Here is a 21,597-nt window from a genome sequence, read left to right on the forward strand (position 1 = left end):
AGTGAATGTAATTCAATATGATTGAATGTGATATCACTGCCTGTAACTGTCAATGATTGAGTATGAATGTGTCCATCAAAGTGGAGTTGATGCTGTATTTATAGTGCTAGGGTTTCCACTAATTGAGCTGAGATCAGATTAGGGTTTTGTTGGCCTCCTCCAATCGATTTGCGCCACGTGTCCTAGGAAACACCCGGTGCTTTTTCATTGGTTATAATCACGTGGTAACCCATGAGTCATGCTGAGCTGTCCACCTTTCATTTAGCAGCTGTCAACATCAGCATATCCTTATTCCTTAAAAAGATGCCTTCTGGAAGGTTGTCTGACGTGCACAATCAAGGTTGCCCTAATCCTGATTTGGATAAGGACGAGGTTGATTATGTGCACGTGTGATATGCGCCCATCCTGAGGATGCGCGAGGTCTTCTCTTTATTCTCACGCGCAGATATTTCATGCGCAGATGCGATATGCACGAGCATGTGATATGCGCCGCGCGCTGATGCGCTGCGCGCATATGTGATGCGCGAGCATATGTGTGCCTGGGCAGATGTGATATGCACGAGCATGTGATATGCGCCGCGCGCATATGTGATGCGCGAGCATATGTGTGCCTGGGCATATGATGCCTGAGCATGTTTTGTATGCGCCATGCGCATAGGTTTTGGCTTTGTGCCTTCATAATGTCTTTATCTTGTGGGTTGACCCGCCTTGCTCGGTGTTGAGGCGGGTACATACCTCTTCATTTGGTAAGTGAGCTACGTTAATGATCAACATTATAAGATATATATTAATCCTAGACCACTTTTTTGACTGATTTTAATCGTTACATGGAATCAAACACCTACCACTAATAGTTAAGTGTAGTGGCATGTAGTGGATTGAACCTACAAAGTCAAAAACAAGCCACAACTAGACACGTTATAAAACTGCATACCACTTTTACCTAAGCAAAATCAAATTTCCCCACAAATGGCTACCTTAGCCAACCTTTCTAAGGCCAACACAACCAAAAACAACACTAACTCATGGAGTACCGGTCTCGTGTTTGTCACGTTGGCTGTTATCGCGATAGCGGTGCTTGTTATCCAGCTTGATGAATTTGAGACCGTAGCATACCCGATGCACGAATTTGGAAAACCGGTTGTTGTAACAGCTAGACAAAATGCAGCCAATCTTCCTAGTTTGGAAAAGATAGGTGCGGGTCAATTGGTTGGAGCGGAAGACATCGCTTATGAACAAAAATCGGGTTTTTTGTACACGGGCTGTGGAGACGGGTGGATCAAACTAATCAAGTTGAATGACTTGGCGGGTGAGACGGTAGTAGAGAATTGGGTTCACACAGGTGGTCGGCCTCTTGGTGTCTCGGTAGCAGATTCGGGTGATGTGTTTGTCGCTGATGCTTTTAAGGTTGGTTCTTTTTCTTATATTTGTTTCATATAAACAGCCACCTTAAAAAAATTTTAAGCACATGAATTTCAATCGAGAAAGTTAATAGGACCAAAGCATAATTATATGGCTAATAAACGGTCTATGTTTGCTGGTTGACGGATCAAACGCGATATGAACCTGAAAATTGTGTCACTCATGAATCCAAACACGATACGTGTATTATTAGACTGACACGAACACGACTCGAACACATGATCAAAGTAATCAAATAGCACGTGTTACTAAAAACAAATTTGTTAGATAATGAGTGCCAGATTTAGTTGTTGGACTAGGCTTAGCCCAAAATGCCACTACCCCCCATTCCAAACTCAGCCCAATTAAACTTAATAGTAACAAAACTTTGGAAAAAAAAATAGAAGTTGATGTTGGGCCTTTAGCCGGGTTACGGGCCGCCACTAATAGTGTTTATTTTCGTGTAAGAAGTCACACCCCAACCCATAGATCACTTAAACATATTAAAATCAACTATGAGATATGCATACTTCAAGACAAATTTTGCTAAATTAATATAACGATTATTTGGTTGCAGGGGCTGATAAAGGTAAGTGTAGATGGTAAGATAGAGGTATTGACCGACGAGGCCGAGGGGGTGAAGTTTGGGTTTCCTGATGGCGTAGTTGTTGCACAAAACGGTATGGTGTATTTCACCGATGGGTCATCTAAGTATGGCTACCATGAAGGAATGTCAAACTTTTTGGAAGGTAGACCTCACGGTAGATTATTGAGCTATGATCCTTTAACCAAACAAACACAAGTGATTGCTCGAGACCTTTACTTTGCTAATGGTGTCAAACTTTCACCAAACCAAGACTTTGTTATCTTCTGCGAGAGCTTCATGTAAGATTTATAAAACTAATCTCATTATAAATAACTTTAACCACTTGTATATTTATTAAACACGACTTGATGTCGCAGGATGAGGTGCTCTAGATATTATTTACAAGGCGACAAAAAGGGGTCTATTGATGTTTTTATCGATGGTTTACCTGGTTTTCCAGACAACCTACGATATGATGGAGATGGGCATTACTTGTTGGCAATTGCATGGGTAATGGTGTCTTTTATGTAGTCTATGACATATTAGACTAGTACTTGTTAATTATGATTTCTTATGTTGTAAAAAGAGTTATGTGCTGATGCAGGATAATTCATTTTTAACGCAAGTTACAATGACATATCCATTTGTGCGCAAGATTATGGCATTTGGGCTTAAACACCTACATAAAATGCCTACCCTCGTGAAGTCTGGCGGAGTCATGTCACTAGATTTGGATGGAAAACCAGTCGGAGGCTACTTCGATGACACTTGGATTTTTACAACATCGGGTTTGAAGGTTGGGGAGCATTTGTACATTGGTTCCATCGCAAGACCATACCTTTTGCGCCTTAATCTTACTCAAAGCCCTCCTAACGGTGGTACCGTATGAAGCCTGTGCATTATTTACATTGGAATTTCTTTTGTTCATAAAGTAATCTTTTTGTTAACGTAACTATATGATATTTCTTGTCATGGATAGAGATATTATTGTTATGAATGAAGTTAATATGTGATATCTCTAAAAGGAAAAAAAAAATGGTAAAAACGGGTTGCAGATTGGGCTGTAGGCGTTGGCACCCTCCTTTGGCTCTCTTTTTGTCGTTAATTCAATGGCGAGCAAAGAGAAATTGCTCTCAACGCCAATTTGAGTGTAACATCTAACTTTTGTTAAATAATAGATAACAGAAAGTTTTGTTATTAACGGTGTGTCGTTAAGTTAGTCGTGTGTTTAGTGTTTGGATAATATTTGGACTTGGAAGTGTGAGTGGGTTATGGGGCCCATAACCCCCCTATATAAACCCAACCCCTCCACCCTTTCACCATTTTCTTTCTCTCCACACACTTTCACACACACCATAGAACACACATACTCTCTCAAGACCCTAATCCAAATCCGGGTTAAAGTAAGGAAGATCTTGGTGCTCAAAGTGTCTTCAAATAACAAGAATCACGTCCAGATCCTCAAGTCGTCTCGGATCTGAAACGAACCCGAAGCAAAAGGTAGGTTTCAGTTTAAATGGTTAGGTTTTTAGTCGGTTTCGACATGCAAACTGATAGGATGATAGATCGGGCTGTGAAATGTAAGAAAAACATAAACTTGGTGAGTTATAACCTCACGGGTATGTTATAGGACAAAAAGGTGATGTTCGGACCTCATAAAACACGGGTATACAAAGTTGGTACAACCCAAAACCCATAAAAAGGGTAAAATCGGGCCCTAATAAAGAGTCACAGAGTAAAATAGCTTTAAAATGACAAAAAAAGAAGAGATGTAAAAAAATGGATTTTTCCCATGAGAAGAGAAATTCTTCCAGAGAAGAGAAATTCCATGAGAAGCGAAATTCTTCCATGAGAAGAGAGATTCCAGGAGAAGAGAAATTCTTCCATGAGAAGATGAGAAGAGAAATTCTTCCATGAGAAGAGAAATTCTTCCATGAGAAGAGAAATGAAATTCTTCCATGAGAAGAGAAATTCTTCCATGAGAAATTCTTCCATGAGAAATTCCATGACCCCCGTTAGTTGAGGGTTTCATTAGCATAGATATAAGAAATACTAGTAACAGATAATTGACACGCGTAATGTATTGTACAGTTAGCCGTGCACAACTAAGGAAGGGCATTACCATCAACGGCGAGAGAAACCGACTCCAGGTGAGTTTCTAGCCCCTTATCTGTTATGTTTTCGGGGCTGTGTGCATACCCAATGTGATAGTTGTTAATACACTTACCTTAAGTGGTGAGTGTATGATACGCGTATGATATGTGTATGATATATATATATATATATATATATATATATATATATATGATTAAGTATTAAATGTTATGATATAATGTTTATACGAATGAATATGTATGTGTGTGTGTGTGTGTATACATGATTAAAAGATATGTATAGTATACACGTATGAAAATGAATGCATGAAAGAGTGAAGAGACAGGTATGGTTGTATGGTTAGTTGAGACAGAGGGACCAGACTTTAATAATATCTGAGACAGAAGGGACCAGACCCTAATAATATCTGAAACAGAAGGGACCAGACCCTAATAATATCTGAGACAGAAGGGACCAGACCCTAAAAATATCTATGATGGTAGAGATGGTGTAGCCTATTTTATACCATAGGGGATTAAGAAAGAAAGTATGAGAGCACGAATGAATGTATGTATGTATGTAAAGCAAGTATGAAAGAAGTAATAGTAAGTAGAGTCCGAAATACGTATCTCCGGACACGTATGAGTAAGAACATGAATGTATTGTATGTTAATTGATTAACTAGAGCTCACTCAGCGTAGCTGACTTTTAGTATGCAAGCAGGTGAATAGGATGCGACGGGTTGCTTGAGGGAAGACACGTGGCAACAAAGTGAAGACTGGCATCGAAGAAAAGAAGATTCACGTGTCATTTACGTTACCTTTTTAGACTTAATGTATTTTGTTTAAAAACAAGCACTTATGTTATGTAAGAAGGTTTAATATTATGTATTCCGCAAAAAATTTTTAATTAACTCTGATTTTAGAACTGTGTTTATGAGTAAATCTAACGCCAAAGTAGGGCTTCCGGGAACGGGGCCTTACATTGAGTTGGCTTACTTTCACCACGATATATTTGATTAAATTGGCAATAAAATGCTATCAATTAACCCTTACAAAAATAAGAGACTATGGGCATGTTCGTTTCGCTTGAATGAAATGTATTGTGGATGGGAATTGAAATTGATTCTGATTCTCTAAGGTGTTCGTTTCATTGGAATTGAAATCTTAATTCCATTTTGGTGTGTTCGGTTGCAAAGAGTTGGAATTCAATTCCTTCAAATTCCTAAGGAATTCCAAATCTTTGAAAATGTGAAGGAATTCAAGTAAATTCGTTGGAATATTCGATCGATCGACTAACTTGGTCATGCTCGGGTGTGTTTGCATTCGGGTCGACGCTCTAGGTCATAGCGCTTTCAGGTCGGTGCTCCAAGTCGGTTCACGTTCGGTTCGACACTCCAAGTCAGTTCGGTTCCACTCCGCGTGGTCATTTCAGTTCGACGCTATGGGTAAACTCGGTTCGAGGATCTGGTTTAGTTTGGTTCGACGCTCCAAATCAGTTCGCGTTCAATTCAATGCCCCGGGTCAGTTCAGTTCGACACTTCGGGTCAGTTCACGTTGGTTCGAGTGTTCGACACTCCTAGCCAGTTCATTTCGGTTCGACACTCTGTGCCAGCTCGCGTTCGCGACCTGAATGCAACCCGTACTGTCGTCAAGAACACGGCCCTATCACGTTACCAACCGTCGAATCGAACGCGACCCGGAACGTGACCCAGAACGTCGACCTGGACTGTCGACCTCGAACCAAACGTCAACCCAGACCGTAGACTTGAACGTGACACGTAATGTAGACTTGGTGGTCGACTCGAACGCTACTTGGGTTCTTGACCTGAATGTGGTGCGGTTGGCTAGAGATATGATGGCATTCATAATGATAGATTAAAATTCATTTATCAAACGAAAACATGTAACAATATAAAAAAAACAATATCAAAATTACCCATTGATAGACTGCTCATAACACACTCAATTCAAATTTCAAATCCTCATTACTCTTTAACCCGACAACACACACCCACATACCCGTTGCAAATCACCACCGCCGGCAATGTCTCCGACGTCTCTTGCACCGGGATTCCATTTTCACCCCACCGATGAACAACTCGTCAAGCACTATTTGAAACCCAAGGCATCCGGTAAACCCTTCAGGTGTCACGCAATCACAGAACTCAACCTCTACAAATACGATCCATGGGAACTCCCAAGTATTCATTTTCTTGATATTTCATCACATTTTTATTACAATATATCATTCTTGAATTATTATAACATAAATTCATCAAATTTTAAATTATGCATATTCAAGATTATTATGGGTGTTGTAGACTATTCATTATTGAAGACAAAAGACCAAGAATGGTACTTCTTTAACCCCATCAAGAACTACGGCACCAGTTCGCATCGAGCCACCGAAAACGGGTATTGGAAGCCAACCGGACAGGACTGGCTTGTCCGCCATCAATCAGAGACCATAGGGACGAGGAAAACACTTGTTTTCTATAGCGGTTGAGTCCCCAATGGCAACCCGACTAATTGGTTCATGCATGAGTATCGCCTTTCGGATCACAAGTTGTGAGTCACACGTGATTCGTTTGTGTTATGTAGGATTTTCCTAAAGAGCGGGCTCGGGCAACGAAATGGGGACTCTTATGCGCCGCTTGTTGAGGAGGAGTGGATCGATGATTCGGCTTTTATGGTTCCTGGTGGTGAACAGGATGATGGTTTGATCAATGGAGAGACTTGCACAGAAGGAATACACTTTGTGCAGGTGTTTTAAATTAACTGTTTATCTTTTTCTAAGTTTGATATCGATACTTGTTTAACGAACGAGAACTCAAGCTCGGTTCGTTTTAAACGAGCTTAGCTTAGATGAGCTCGGGCTGGAACATGAATAAACGAGTCGTTTATATGTTTTGTCGTTTATATGCTTATAATTAAAAAAATTATATACAACATTTATAATATATGTATTTAGTTATTTTTATCATAATTTTATATAAATATATAGTAATTATATTAAATAAAATTTATATACATTATAGGCTTGTTTAAGTTTGGGAGCCGGCTTAAATTCGATAAATTGGGCTTATTTAGTAGAAAACTTATTTCTAGGCTTGAGCTCGTTTAAGTTTGATTCAAGGTTTTAGCGAGCCAGTATTGATTAGTTCACGTATTGGCTCGTTTAGACTTCTAGTCTTAACTCATTGATACAATGATCAATAACAATGATTACGTTTTACAGGAAGCTTCTGGCCCGGATCCTGAAATCAGCCCGTTTGTTTGCGAGTTGGAAACATCAGAAGACTGTGGTTGTGGTTTAAACTGTGAACCTGGGCTCAAAACTTCTCCTTTTTCCATAACAAAAGATTAAAGCTATGCAACTCAAACTTAGACGGTTCACAAGGCTCCATTACCACCACGAGTCAAGATCCGAGAAGTGAGCTCGTGGAGTTGCAGCTATTTGAGTCGGTTGAAGCCAAGGAATATGTCCCGCAAGCCAGCCCGTCATTTTTTGATGCTGCAACCCTCGAGAAAACTGTGCCTCCGGGCTATTTGAAGTTGATAAGTGATTTGGAGAATGAGATTGTTAATGTTTCAATGGAGAAAGAGAATCTGAAGACTGAAGTGATGCAGGCCCAGTTCGTGATCGATGTTCTGAAGTCACGAATTGAGGTTTTGAGCAAAGGGAAGGGTGAGTTCAGGCCCGTTGGGTAGGTTGGTTGGTGTGCGGTTTAGTTGGGTAGTTTGTTAATATTGCTAGTCATATAAAGTTGTCCTGAGTTTCGGTCTGTCGTGTCCGGTTTTGTTAGTTTTGGACATGAGGATAGTTTTGATTAGGGAGTGTGTCATTTGTCAATGTATGCTATGAGGGCTTGTCATTGCTGCTGTAGTACATTTGTTATATGATAATCTGGTTCATAAATGTTGAACAATTGAGCTGCATATAACATGACAATTATCAAGACATAGCTTTCAATTTATATATAACCTACTATTTTGAAATTGGGTTTAAACTTAAAAGTAAAAAGGTTAAATTAGTTCAAATCGTTAAAGCCAGCTGGTAGAATGATATAACAAACGTGACCAGTTCGATTTCTAGTTTCCGAAACCATGGTTAGCAGTTTGGTGTTAGAACCTTCACTAATCGTACAAAAACGATTCATAAGGTATGTGTAGTCCATGTAAAATTACATTTTTGTCTTCAACTAAAGATCAAAATAAAAATCCTAAGGCAGCCACCCCTCTTTTTTCTTCTATCACTCGCTGTGACGGAACTAGAACTTTTTAACGGAAGGGTCACAATAACAATGTTTTATAGTTGTCAGTATATTAAGGGGCTTTTCGTGCTCGCTCTTAAAAATTAATCGAATCATCATTGAATTGTTTTATATAAAGTAAAATCACTAACTTCTGATTCAACCCTTCTTGTTCTATTATATTAGGTATTGAATTTAGTAACTTTAAATTCATAGATTCTCAGGAGGAAGCTTTTCTATTTTAATAACTACCATAAACCAGCAAATGGAACACAATCGGGAGTCGTTGATGTGGTTAGAGGTAAAGAAGAAGAAGAAACATTCTTAGTGGTCGTAACTCTCGAAATGGTGATAATGTACAATGTTCATGACAAGAGTTTTAATCAGCTCAATGGCGAAACCAATGAATACTCTTATGATAAAATCTCAAGTTTTCAGCATTACATTGAAGCCTTGTCTTCTTTCTAAAGACAATTACGTTTGTTTAATTTGTCGTTATTAAATCGTTTGGATGTGTGTTCTAAATATGTTGCATCAAGCATGTGAATTCATCTGGACAATGTTTTGTGTTTGTTAAAAATGAAAACTATGTGTATCGAGTAATCATCAAAATTCGCTCGCTTGAAATTTGCAAATTTATATTTTAGCTTAATTGGATCGCGTATGGTTTTTGTTTGTGCACCTCTGCTATGGTTATATATAGGAGGGTGTTTCATCTCAATTTATTTCAACAATTTAACTTCTTGATAGTTTTTATTACTGGTTTCAAATTTTTAATTCTATTTCAATCTTTATTACACATTTAAAATAAGAGTGAAGTACGGTTTTTGTCCTTGATGTTTGTCCAAATCTATGGTTTTAGTACAATAGTTTTAAATATGTGATTTTCGTCCCTGTGGTTTCATTTCACTAGCAATTAAACCCGATCCCACTAACCCCGTTAAGTCTGATCGTTAAACCCACCAGATTGCCTCTCACGTAAGGGGCAAATTTGTCCTTTTTTGTTCACAAATACATCTCAGCCCCTCATGTGAGGAGGCTTGCGAATTAGGGTTGAGGTTTATTTTGGGAGAAAAAGGACAAAACTGCCCCACCATGAGGGGCATGTTGATAGGTTTAACAACCAGACTTGGTTAGTAGGGTCGGGTTTAATTGCAAGTGAAATCTAACCACAGAAAGAAAAATCACATATTTGAAACTATTGGACTAAAACCACATATTTGAAGAAAACTGCATGTTACTCTTTAAATAAAGAAAAAGTTATGCAAAATAATTATAAAAAGTAAAAAGATTTTAGAAAACCATAAGACGAGTCAACTCGCTTAAACCCTACGAGTCAATCCCAATATTCCCGCAAAAGAAGTTGATAAACCCTTGCTTCTGATGAAATTTCATAAACCCTAAATAATAATAATAATAATAATATCAAGAACCTCCAACTTGATTCTTGTTTATTCACAACCAAGAAAGAAAAGAATAATATATATATGGCATCAGCGATTAATATTAATTCTAGATCAGCAGCACTGGCTCCTGGTTTTAGGTTTCACCCGACGGATGAAGAACTCGTACGCTACTATCTCAAGCGTAAGCTTTGCGGTAAACTCACCCGATCAGACGCCATTGCCGACGTTGATGTCTACAAAGTCGAGCCTTGGGATCTTCCAGGTCGATCATCTCATTCACTTTTTTATATTTTCAAACCCTAAAAACCTTCGGTTTGCATGCTGCCAGTATTGTTTATGATAAAAAAAAAAAAAAGTTGTATTATGTAACAAAAAAATTGAAATTGTGTTTCAACTTTGAAGTTGATCGAAAAACATGCAAACGAAACATTTTTCGAAACCTAGATATTCGGAATTTGTAACGCCTTTTATGATATATTTATTAGAATGACGAAAAAGGAAAACGGCGTCACTTTATACAAAAAAAGAAAAAGAATAAAAATAAATCATGACGTAACTTTTATGACATGTACGTTTGTTCTTTAATCACTTGTACATATCAGTACTCACAACTAACTTGTGACAAAATTTATATTGAAACTTATTTTAAAAAAATGTTAAATTGTATGTATAATAATAAAATAATTAAAGTTATATTTAAACAAAAGCTCATGCTTGGCTTAACAAAAAAAATCTTGAAAGCAGTTGTACTGTTATGGATTCTGTATCTTAAGGATCATGTTTAATGAAACTGACCATATGATTATTATTATATAACTTATAATAATAATAATAATCACTGTGATCTCATATGTGAATGCATTATGCTGTATGGTGTCATCTTTGGTTGTTTTAGGTTTGTCTAAGATGAAGACCAGAGACTTGGAATGGTACTTTTTCAGTGTCCTTGACAAGAAACAATCGAACGGATCCAAAACGAACCGGGCTACCAAGAAGGGCTATTGGAAGACCACTGGTAAGGACCGAGTGGTTCACCACAGGTCTGAACAGGTTGGCATGAAGAAAACCTTAGTTTATCATAGTGGTCGGGCCCCAAAAGGCGAAAGGACAAATTGGGTCATGCATGAATAAAGGCTCATCGATCCGGACCTTCAAAAGGCTGGAATTGTGCAGGTGAATATTGTCATTGGTTTGTTGTATATTTTCATGTTTTATATAGTTTGTTATAATATGAAACATGTCTTTATTGTATATATATAGGATGCATTTGTACTGTGTAGAATCTTTCACAAAAGTGGTTCTGGACCTAAAAATGGTGAAAGATACGGAGCACCGTTAATTGAGGACGAATGGGAAGACGATGAGTTAGTATTTGTGCCTGCACAGGAAAATTACAGTATTGAATTGCCAGTTGATATGGATTCATATCTAGATGCTAATGATATTGACAAGGTTTGGACTCTTTTTGCTATATTCTTTAAACGTTCTCGTTTTCTTTTCTTTTCTTATATTCAAATTATTTTTGGTTCTTTGTTAGATTCTTAACTCAGATATATCAAGGGAAGATAATGCACTCACATTAATCCATGGTGAGAGTTATGAAGCATTGACCGATGGTCAACAAAAGTCTTTGGTGGTTGCAGGTGAATATGATCTTAAGGCTGACCCATCCGTGTAGACTGAGATGGGTCCCGGGTCAGTGACCCATGGATATGTTGGAGGATTAAGCAATGGCATGAACTTTGACATGGGCTATTCGCTTGATGAACCGTATTTTGATGCTACTGATGATTTTTCGGTTGATGATAGCTTGTTCATTCAAGTTAGTGATGTTAAGAACAATGTGGACAGGGATTATGGACTTGGTATTGTTAATGAGTATGCCTCGTTCTTTGATTCGGATGTCGACAGCTTCCAGTACACTCTTCAGGTTGCTATTATAGTTAACTTATTAATTGTTTATATATATAAAAGATCTGCTCATTTTGCTACCTCTGTTTCTGAACAATACTTTGCTTATAATATATTTTTTATTCTTGTTAGAATGTGAATGATGGAACCCATGACGTGAATGAAGCAAGCCTGCCATATGAACTACAAAATGACAATATTGCCCTCTCTGCAAAGCAAGAGCATTCAAATCAAGAAGCAGGTAAAAAGGCATATGCTTGTAAAGTTGTAATATCTGGTTAATGAGTCTTAAACTTAACTTTAAGCTTCTTTCATGTTTGTATATAGATACTTCACACCCGTTTCTCAAAAAGGCGAGTTACATGTTGGGAAACATTGCTGCTCCGCCTGCATTTGCTTCAGAGTTCCCTACAAATTACATAGCATCCGCTTCCAAGCTGCAAGCTCGGTCAACGTCTTCTTCAATAGCGGTGTGGTTGACTTGTCTTTGGGAAAGCACACTCAACTCAACATTGTTTTCTCTTTTGGGCCGGGTCAAAGGAAGGTGAATTCAGGTGCGGATCACAGTTGGTTTTACTGCGCGTTTCGCTGGGCTATGGTGCTTTGTTTGAGCTTTAAGATTGGGAGTTTGGTATGCTCTAGGTCATTTATGAGCTGAGAGGCTTTACTCTGATCTTTAGTATTCTTTATTTGGTCGATTGGTTAAAATAATGATAATTGTGGTGGAACCGTGGAAGTACTTTGTGACTGATTCTTGACTCGAGATCGCTTGTTTAAAATAAAACTATTATGGGGTTTTACGCTCATTCATCGTCTTTAACTGAAATAGTATTATTGACACAATGATGACTGTTTTGAACTCTGGAAACTGAATAGTATACATGTCTTTCTAAAATTTGACCAAGATGACACGGTCGAAAACCAGTTGACCGAATTACAAACACCCGAAACTAGTAAAATGGCATAAGCTAGCTGTCCATTATTGTTGGCAACTATAACAAGAACATGGTATGCGAGTTCTGTTTCCTGAAGTCCTTAGTGTTGGGCATGTATGCCTGATAAAGTTTTAAGCAATGCTTTTTATATCCCTAGTTCGTTCTACATTTCTCCGGGAAGCATTGTATCTCCTGGCAGATCACACACCGCAATTCCCTGAAAGTAACATAATTAGAAACGTAAGTTATAATAATATAGTTTTTGTATATTTAACATGCTAATTATAGGTACTCACCTCTCCCGTTAGGTGTGCTACACATTTCTTCTCGGCAAGCAGCTCGTCCTCAGACTGAAAAGAGTATAATGGAACCGACTTTAGCGTCTGACTTTGTAGAATATAACCTAAAAATTTTAAAAGTAAAAATTTCGAGTACCTTTTTAATTCGTTTACTAAGGTAGTCATCGAATATCACGTCTTTGACAAGCTCGTAATCACCGTCCCCCTTACCATAAAAAATAGAGTTTAGAAATACAAATGAGATGAACAGTTAGAAATAAAAAGTGAAAAAGCATGATATGTACTTACCTTAGATCTACAAGGCATGCTGAAAACAATACCTTCTGCTATTCCATAAGGATTTCCATTTGTATAAACCTGCATTTTTGTCCAACTTTTAACTTCTTTTCAATAAAGGGTAAATATGATTATAGAAAACTATATAATAATAATAATAATAATAATAATAATCTATTTAATTAAAAAGTTGTTTACTAGAAACTTACTCCAGTCGAAAACCAATCGCCTTGGGGTGTAGGTGTTACAAGAGACCTTATTGCCTCCACAATGGAAACGGCTGTTGATGCTGCCGAAGATCTTCCCCATTTTTTTATTAACGCTACTCCTCTGTACAAAACATTCACCAGCATTTACTACTAAAAAGCAAAAAATAAAAAAAAAATTGAAAAACAAAGTGGTGTAGTTAAACGAGACGTACCGTCTGAACAATTTGTGTAAATTCCTCTTCTAGCCATTTCCTATCCCTAATAACCTCCGTGACAGGAATCCCATGTATTTTTGCGTTTAAAAAATCGGGAACCTAAAACGAACAAAATTATATTTATCAAACAAAACGAAAACTTAGAAGTTAGAAGAACATTCACTCATTCAGTAAACCTGAGTTGTCGAGTGGTTTCCCCAAATGGTGACATTAGAGACTTTATCATAGAAAACTCCTGCTTTTAAAGCCAACTGCACAACGCGTAACAAGTTTTATATATGCTTCGGAAACTTAGTTAAAGTTATGTTTAACACATATCAATACCTGACATTTTGCTCTATTCTCGTCTAGTCTAGTTAGCACGTGAAAGTTCTTTGCAGGTATGTTTGGAGCATTTTTCAAGCATATCAAAGCACTGCAAAAGAACATAAAAAAATGTCACGGTTTGACTTTGACTTCTACAAAAGTCAAAATGTATAGAAGCTAGTTTTTCATACTTGGTATTGCAGGGGTTTCCCACCACCATGACTTTAACATTTGGTGAAGCAACAGCATTAACAGCTTTTCCCTGTATCATTATATCATATCTCGGTTAAATAATATATTTTATAAGAAATTTTATTAATATTTTTTGAGTTATGAAAGTCGAAACGAATTAAAAGCACCTGCTCAGCAAAGATTTGGCCATTAATATCCAACAAATCGGCTCGTTCCATCCCTGGTCCTCTAGGCTTTGCACCAATCAAAAGGGCCCATTCTGCGTCTTGGAATACCTCATAAGGGTCTATACCGATGCTTACTTCTCTTAATAATGGATATAAAGAGTCCTCAAGTTCCATTGCCACACCTACAAGATGATCATTGCATTAAACATTTGAATATTTGATCATTTCTAAAATATTAAATAATAGTGTTATCACTTATTACCTTCAAGAGCGCTAAATGATCGTTCAGATCCCAAAAGTTTCAGGGCAATAGGTTGGTCCAGCCCGAAAACCTCACCAGATGCAAGCTGCAATTATTAACTTCTGAATCATGAATCTCCAAAACATAGTAAACTAAAAAAACAAACAAACTATACAGTATCTAGTACAGATTCTATCATTTGTACTAGATACTACAAGAAACACATATTAATGTGGTGTTTAATTGTATCTTGTAATTGTAATAATCAGAATATGTCGAATACTGCGCATTAATATCTGATCGGTAAACAAAACACGAGATATTATGTATCATCGGTTTATTCATCCAAGTCTACAGTTAATATGAACGTTACTTTAACCGAACTTAATGTTTTAATGCTTCGCTTACAAGTGTTACCTATAAGTAAAGATTTATATTAATGCTTAGAAACAACTTCTAATAATAAACTTTCTCCAAATTATTACCTTTGCTAGAAGGTATCTACTATCTAGCATATTTTATTGCTTCCAACATGTAAATTCACAAAATTGTATCATATACAATAATCAGAATATGATGGTAAATATCATAAACCTAGAGCATACTTTAAAACTTTCATGTAACATAATATTATTATTCACCTTAAAGAGTTAATGGTTAGCTATCATCCCAGCCGCACCCGAAACCGCAACATTAATCATCTTCTTCCATGACCTCGTTTCATCTTCCTACAACACAAAACACAATTAATTTCACAAAACCAAATCCAAGAACATAAAACTAGCAACAAACCGAAGTCAATAACTTACAGCTTTCAGATCATAAGTGAGACAAAACACACCAAAACATTCGGGCTTTGGTTTCCGATCAACACCAACACTAACAGGTGCTTGAACTTGGCTTCAAAATTATAAACAACAAACCACTAATGACTAAACAATCAAAGTACAAGTGACCATAATATTAAAGCTTACTCAGAGGTAACAGAGCAGCGGATCACGGTGTTTGGAGGTCGAGAAAGATGCCGAAAACTCAACCGACGAGTTGAGTATGAAACATATGATAGTTTTGTGTTTGTGAAATCAGTGGTTGTGTAAGCTGGGTTTAAGTTTGTGAAGGGAGAAACAGGAAGTGCTATTGTGATAGTGAGAGTTTAATAAGTTTATGGATTATGATGAATATGAATAAGTAATGTGGATATGAGGTTTATACATATGACACTTGTCACTTTCATCTAATCTGTCTTTTATTTTTTTTATTTTTTACTTGGTTAAATACCCGTGTATACACGGGTTAAGTAAATTATATTAAGAACAAAACAATATTGAATAGAATAAAATTTTCATAAAATAAAAAAAGAAAAAGAAAATTTTATGATAAATTTTCATTAATCTTTAAAAATTTCTTCATATACAACATTTGTAGTTACTATCTTCATCGAATATTAGAAGATTGACTACATCTCTAGTTTTAATCTAGAAATTGCGACATAAATCTCTTAAAATTGTCCTTGTATATAATGTTAAAATTTATTTAATCAACTTTTCTTACTGATAACTTAGTACTAATATTAATTAGAAATAAGGATTTATATTTTTAAAAAGAATAGTGTTTAAAAAAAAGATTGATACAACTTATATAAACACTTAAATAAACAATACACAAAGTATAAAATAAATATATTATATTATAAACTAATATAAATTGAAAAGATTTAAAACAAAGATAAGCAAAACACCAGATACTAAGAGTTTAAAACAATGCTAATCCATAAAAACTGAAAACGTACTTTAAAACATAAAAAACATTATCTTAAGTATAAGAAATAACTTCACTTTTTCAAATAAACAAAACATCCCAAACAACATGAAACCATTGTAGGCTTTCGATAGTAGCGATCGTCAGATATTTTGGCTTCACTTTTTCAAAGCAACAAAACATCCAAAACAAACATGAAATCATTATAGGTTTTCGATAGTAGCGACCGTCAGATATTTTGGTCATATTCACATGTATTTTTCCTGAAATATATTTATCTAGATGTGATACAAATGAGCATGTAACATCGCGTGGCTGATAATGAAAATTACTGTTGTTGGATGGTTGTCCAAAACTAACATTTAAACATTTGTTTTTTATGTGAAACAAACCAAGTTTAATAAAAAACATAGGATGATAAGATTATATAAAAAATAGTTTCTAAGCTTTTGAGCATGTTAATGTTGTTGTTGTTATTGTTATTATTATTATTTTTGGAATATAATAGAATTATATTATAGTCAGAAAGTGAAAGATTTGAAAATCATAAATGGTTTTCAAGAATTAAAGTGTTCAATGTAGTTTATAGTTTAAATTAAAAATAAGATTAAGTATAAAATTTAAAGCATTCACTTTTTAATATGAAATTACTAAGACTATTATCTTGTATAAATTTATTAAATCGTAAAAACAATGGAATTTTATATTAAAATTTTAAAACAAATATTGTAAAAGGACATCATTAAGATGTTAAAATTAAATATTACAAGGAAAAACATGTTAGTAAACTCAGAAGCAAATGTGTTAAAATCATGAAAATCAATATTAATTTTTTATTTAATAATACTTATTATAGCTAAGATAGTTTAAGAAAACAGTAATAATTTTAATTTCAAATTGCGAACTTGTATTTAAAAGAAAACAAATTTGAAAAAAAAATAGAAAGCAAAAAAATTAAAGCAAAGGTGTTAAAATCATAAAAATTAATATTAATTTTTTATTTAATAATACTTATTATAACAAAGGTAGTTTAAGAAAATAGTAATAATTTTTAATTTCAAATTGAGAACTTGTAAATAAAAGAAAACAAATTTGAAAAAAATGGAAAATAAAAAAATAATAAAAAAACAAATTTTCAAAAGAAAACATTAATTATAATATTTCAATCTAAACTTGTCAAGTTTTTATTACTTTAAAAAACAATTATGGTGGTTAAATGATGTTTTGCCAAGTGACACAAAGATGGGCAAAATAGGTGCCACTTGTCACAACAACATTTTTGTTTATTAGTATAAGGATATTATATTAATAAATTAGTATTATTAAGAACTTTAGTGTCATACAGTTAGTTTGTTAAAACTATAACTTTGACTATATTTGTAATTAGGTTAGAGCTCGTATTTTACACGGGTGAAAAATATAATAAATATAAAAAATATTATATATCACTACTACATAAACAGGTATTTGTCACGAATTTTTGCTACAAAAAAAATCGGTAGCAATTTTTGCTATAAATTAGCTAGGGACACATTTTGCTACGACTTTGCTACGAATATTCCGTTGCAATACAAAACCCGTACCAAAATCCGTAGCAAACTTGAGAAAATAAGTATTATAAAAATAACTTCATAAAATCGGTAGCAAAATTCGTAGCAAACTTGGGAAAATAAGTATTATAAAAATGAGTTCATAAAATCCGTAGCAAACTTGAGAAAATAAGTATCATAAAATTGAAATCCTAAAATTGGTAGCAAAATTGAGAAATTAAGTATCATAAAAACAATTCTAAAAAATTGATGGCAAAAATCCATAGCAAAATAAAAAAAAATAATGTTTACAACTTCATAACATAAAGTTTACTAAAATCCGTAGCAAATTTAAGATAATAAAAATATTTAAAAAATATTAACATAAAATTCATTGTAAACTGAAAGAAAATAAAATTAAAACTAATTTTTCGCAATTTGTCACGTAGAAAAATAACACAGATAGTGACATGCATTATTATAAACTTGTGTTTGAATACATTAACACAAGTTGTGACATGCATAGTGATAATTATGATGAAGTAAAAAAATAGTTCAGGCCGCTTTAAAAACAAATAGATCATTTTCATCATAAGTCCATAACGAGAAAAATCGATAATTCAATAATAGGAAAAACCGATAATTCGGCCAAGCTATGTTGTCTTAACCATGTCACACTGGCTTCAGAATTTGGCTTGGGTGTTTCCCGTGAAACCATACTGTCAGTTGGCACTTGACAGTCGTTGTGACACCACAAGAGCAGAACTTTCTGACGTAACACACGGTTAGACTAAAATCCATTCGACTCGGGATTTGAATTAACAATCTCGCAAGGCCTAGGTGTAAGCTAGGGGTGCAAACGAGCCGAGCCGAGCCTAGCCCGAGCTCAACTAGGCTCGAGCTCAGCTCGTTTCGAGCTCTATTTTCAAAGCTCGAGCTCGGCTCGTCAGTAGATTTTCAAGCTCGAGCTCAGCTTGGGCTTGGCTCGTTTACTAATTATTAATAATTTTTTTATATAATTATAGGTATTTTTATTTATTTTTTTAACATTATATATATATATATATATATTAATTAATAATTATTAAATATATATTTTAAAAAGTTATATAAATGACATGCTCGTTTAGGCTCGCGAGCCGGCTTGAGCTCGTTAAGTGAGGCTCGGGCTCGTTTATTAAACAAGCTTGCTTTTAGGCTCGAGCTCGGGATCAAGCTCGATTAAGCTCGGCTCGATCGAGCTTTTTAACGAGCCGATCTTGAGTAGCTCGCGAGCAGCTCGGCTGATTTGTACCCTTAGTGTAAGCCAATATTTAATTAAATGTATTTAATCACAATATTGATTTTTATAAAACATTTGTGTTAGTGAGAATTACAGGTGCAGCAACTTGAGCTAAAAATAGCTAAGTGGGACCGGAGCAAAATTGGCGGAGCTTGAATAAGGAATAGAGAAAGATGCTATGTTGGAGAAATTTGAAGAAAATGCGAGACTGTATGTTGAAACGAATGAAAAACTTCAGTTGTTGTCATGAAACTAGTAACAAAACTTTTCACCAAGTCAAGATATGTGGGTTTATGTTGGTAAACAAAATTTCAATATTAATTGTATTACCTGTTGGATGATTTAGATATTTCTTGTATTACATCCGGATATATTATGCTATTTGGTTTAGATATTTATCTTTGGTATGATATTTCATAGAATTTTGAATGTAATGTTTACACAGAAAAAGTAGAAAGAATATAAAAATAAAGAAATTTTAAAAAAATCCATACAAAATCTGTAGCTAAATATAATTTGTAATGAAATCATGCGGATTTAGGTAGCTACATTCGTTGCAAAAAATCATCCAAAATTTGTAGCTAAATTTCATAGAAAAATTGGTAAGAAAAGCCATAGCAAATTTTCATAGCCAGTTCGTAGCAAAAGTTTAAATGAAATTCGTAGCCAAAGTTGTAGCTAAGTCTTCCATAGCTAAAAGTTGGTAGCTAAAAAAACGTAGCAAAATTCTATAGTTAACAATTTGTAGCCGAAAATCCGTAGCAAACATTTTTATAGCAAAATCCATAGCTAATGTAGCTAAAGTAGCGACATCTCTTTTTGTAGCTAAAATCGTCGCAAAATTCTAATACCGTAGCAAATAAGTTAGCTACGAGACTTGTACCTACGGACCAATTCCGTAGCAAATCGGTAGCAAACAGGGTGTTTGCTACAAATTTGCTACGGATTTGGCCATAGCAAATGCCTGTTTTTGTAGTAGTGTATAATACGTAAATTAAGTTGTTTCATATGATAATTTTTATTTATGACTATTTTTAAGTTTTTGATATATTATGCACTATAATTTTAAGTTAAAAACCAAATCTTGATGTTTGATTTATTTCAAATAAAACTTTCATACCGATATTGTTATATTAAATATTGAGTGTATAAAAATGATATTTATAAAAAATGTTGTCACAAATTTAAAAACTAAATTTATAAAAAATAAGGTTTTGTTGTAAAAGAAAATAAATAAAAATATATTATATTTTAAAATAAAGAGAGAAACAATAAACAATTTTAAATGACTGTTAAAGAAATATGAGAAGACAATGTCATATTATGAATTATGAAAATGTTAACAATGAAATATAATTTTGGTCTTATACTTGAATATAAATCACATTTATATATGTCAAGTCAAAAAATCAAACACAGTTACCATTTTAGTGGAGTTGGTAAGCACATTTGTTTTGACACATGAGGTCTTGGGTTTGAAACCCGTATCACACAATAATATATTTTTTAAAATTTTATAAAACCTTACGGGTTATGAGTTATAATAGCAAAACGGGTCATGTGTCATAATATAATATGCAATAGTGACATGGCATCTACTTGACATCCTATGTGAATTGCCTAGTTATATGTCATGTGGACAACTTGTGTCGTTTTAATAGTATAGTTAGATTTAAAAACTAAATTTACAAAGACTAAGGTTTTGTTGTGAACAAAAGTAAATAAAAATATATTATATTTTAGAATAAAAAGAGAAACGATGAACAATTTTAAATGGCTGTGTTAAAGAGGTATGAGAAGGCAATGTCATATTGTGAATTATGAAAATGTTAACAATGAAATATAATTTTGGTTTTATACTTGAATATAAATCACATTTATATACGTTAAGTCAAAAAATCAAACACAATTACCATTTTAGTGGAGTTGGTAAGCACATTTGTTTTGAAACATGATGTCTTGGGTTTGAAACTCGTATCACATAATAATATATTTTTCAAAATTTTATAAAGCTTTACGGTTCATGAGTTATAATAAGAAAACGGGTCATGGGTCATAATATAATAGGAAATAGTGACATAGTATCTATTTGGTATCCTATGTGAAGTACCTAATTAAATGTCATGTAAACAACTTGTGTTGTTTTAATATTACATGTACTTTTAAAATTAATTTAAACTGTTTTGTTGGTTTTATGATGGTGGAACGATTCCTAATTCTTGAAGTGCTAATAAGCCCAAGTTCAACTCTATAACAACCTTTTTTTCGGGCTTCTCTCTCTCTCTTTTTTTCTTTCTTTCAGTTTATATATTGATTGTTGTATTACATTTTTTTAATTATGTTTTATTTGTTTTAAATATGACCAAATTATTTTTACTATTTAGTTCTTGTACATGTAATAAACCTAATTGATACGGGTACCAATAGAACTCGCGTCGAGTAGTCGTAACGCCAATGTTTTTGTTTTAATAATGTTAACTTGACGGAACTATTTTTGGGTTTAGTTCCAAAACATAACAAACATAGTTGATCCCG

General features: G+C 34.4%; 1 protein-coding gene and 3 pseudogenes across 3 annotated transcripts; 3 read left to right on the forward strand and 1 right to left on the reverse strand.

The window, feature by feature from the left end:
* The first annotated feature begins 969 nt into the window (after positions 1-969).
* On the forward strand, positions 970-2,898 carry LOC143579226 (protein STRICTOSIDINE SYNTHASE-LIKE 5-like). Its single transcript, XM_077062598.1, has 4 exons — positions 970-1,407; positions 1,979-2,286; positions 2,365-2,497; positions 2,592-2,898. Exons 1-4 carry the CDS (start codon positions 970-972, stop codon positions 2,874-2,876), a joined length of 1,164 nt encoding a protein of 387 aa, XP_076918713.1. The 3' UTR covers positions 2,877-2,898.
* Positions 2,899-6,106: 3,208 nt separating this feature from the next.
* LOC143579216 (NAC domain containing protein 52-like) lies at positions 6,107-7,886 on the forward strand (annotated as a pseudogene).
* Positions 7,887-8,190: 304 nt separating this feature from the next.
* On the forward strand, positions 8,191-12,311 carry LOC143579217 (NAC domain-containing protein 53-like; annotated as a pseudogene). Its single transcript, XR_013143418.1, has 8 exons — positions 8,191-8,246; positions 8,561-8,684; positions 9,767-10,004; positions 10,638-10,915; positions 11,003-11,194; positions 11,280-11,672; positions 11,786-11,894; positions 11,981-12,311. The product of XR_013143418.1 is annotated as an NAC domain-containing protein 53-like (transcript).
* Positions 12,312-12,751: 440 nt separating this feature from the next.
* On the reverse strand, positions 12,752-15,727 carry LOC143579218 (malate dehydrogenase [NADP], chloroplastic-like; annotated as a pseudogene). The gene is made up of 15 exons (XR_013143419.1): positions 15,706-15,727; positions 15,468-15,627; positions 15,303-15,393; positions 15,135-15,221; positions 14,515-14,599; positions 14,253-14,434; positions 14,085-14,155; positions 13,912-14,002; positions 13,764-13,838; positions 13,581-13,686; positions 13,373-13,491; positions 13,176-13,244; positions 13,024-13,092; positions 12,885-12,938; positions 12,752-12,805 (listed from the first exon to the last, which is right to left on the reverse strand). The product of XR_013143419.1 is annotated as a malate dehydrogenase [NADP], chloroplastic-like (transcript).
* Positions 15,728-21,597: the final 5,870 nt, after the last annotated feature.

Source organism: Bidens hawaiensis, unplaced genomic scaffold (assembly GCF_021521415.1).
Source record: "Bidens hawaiensis isolate Kalapana, Puna unplaced genomic scaffold, B.hawaiensis_p1.1 tig00029633_1, whole genome shotgun sequence".
NCBI classification, from domain to species: domain Eukaryota; kingdom Viridiplantae; phylum Streptophyta; class Magnoliopsida; order Asterales; family Asteraceae; genus Bidens; species Bidens hawaiensis.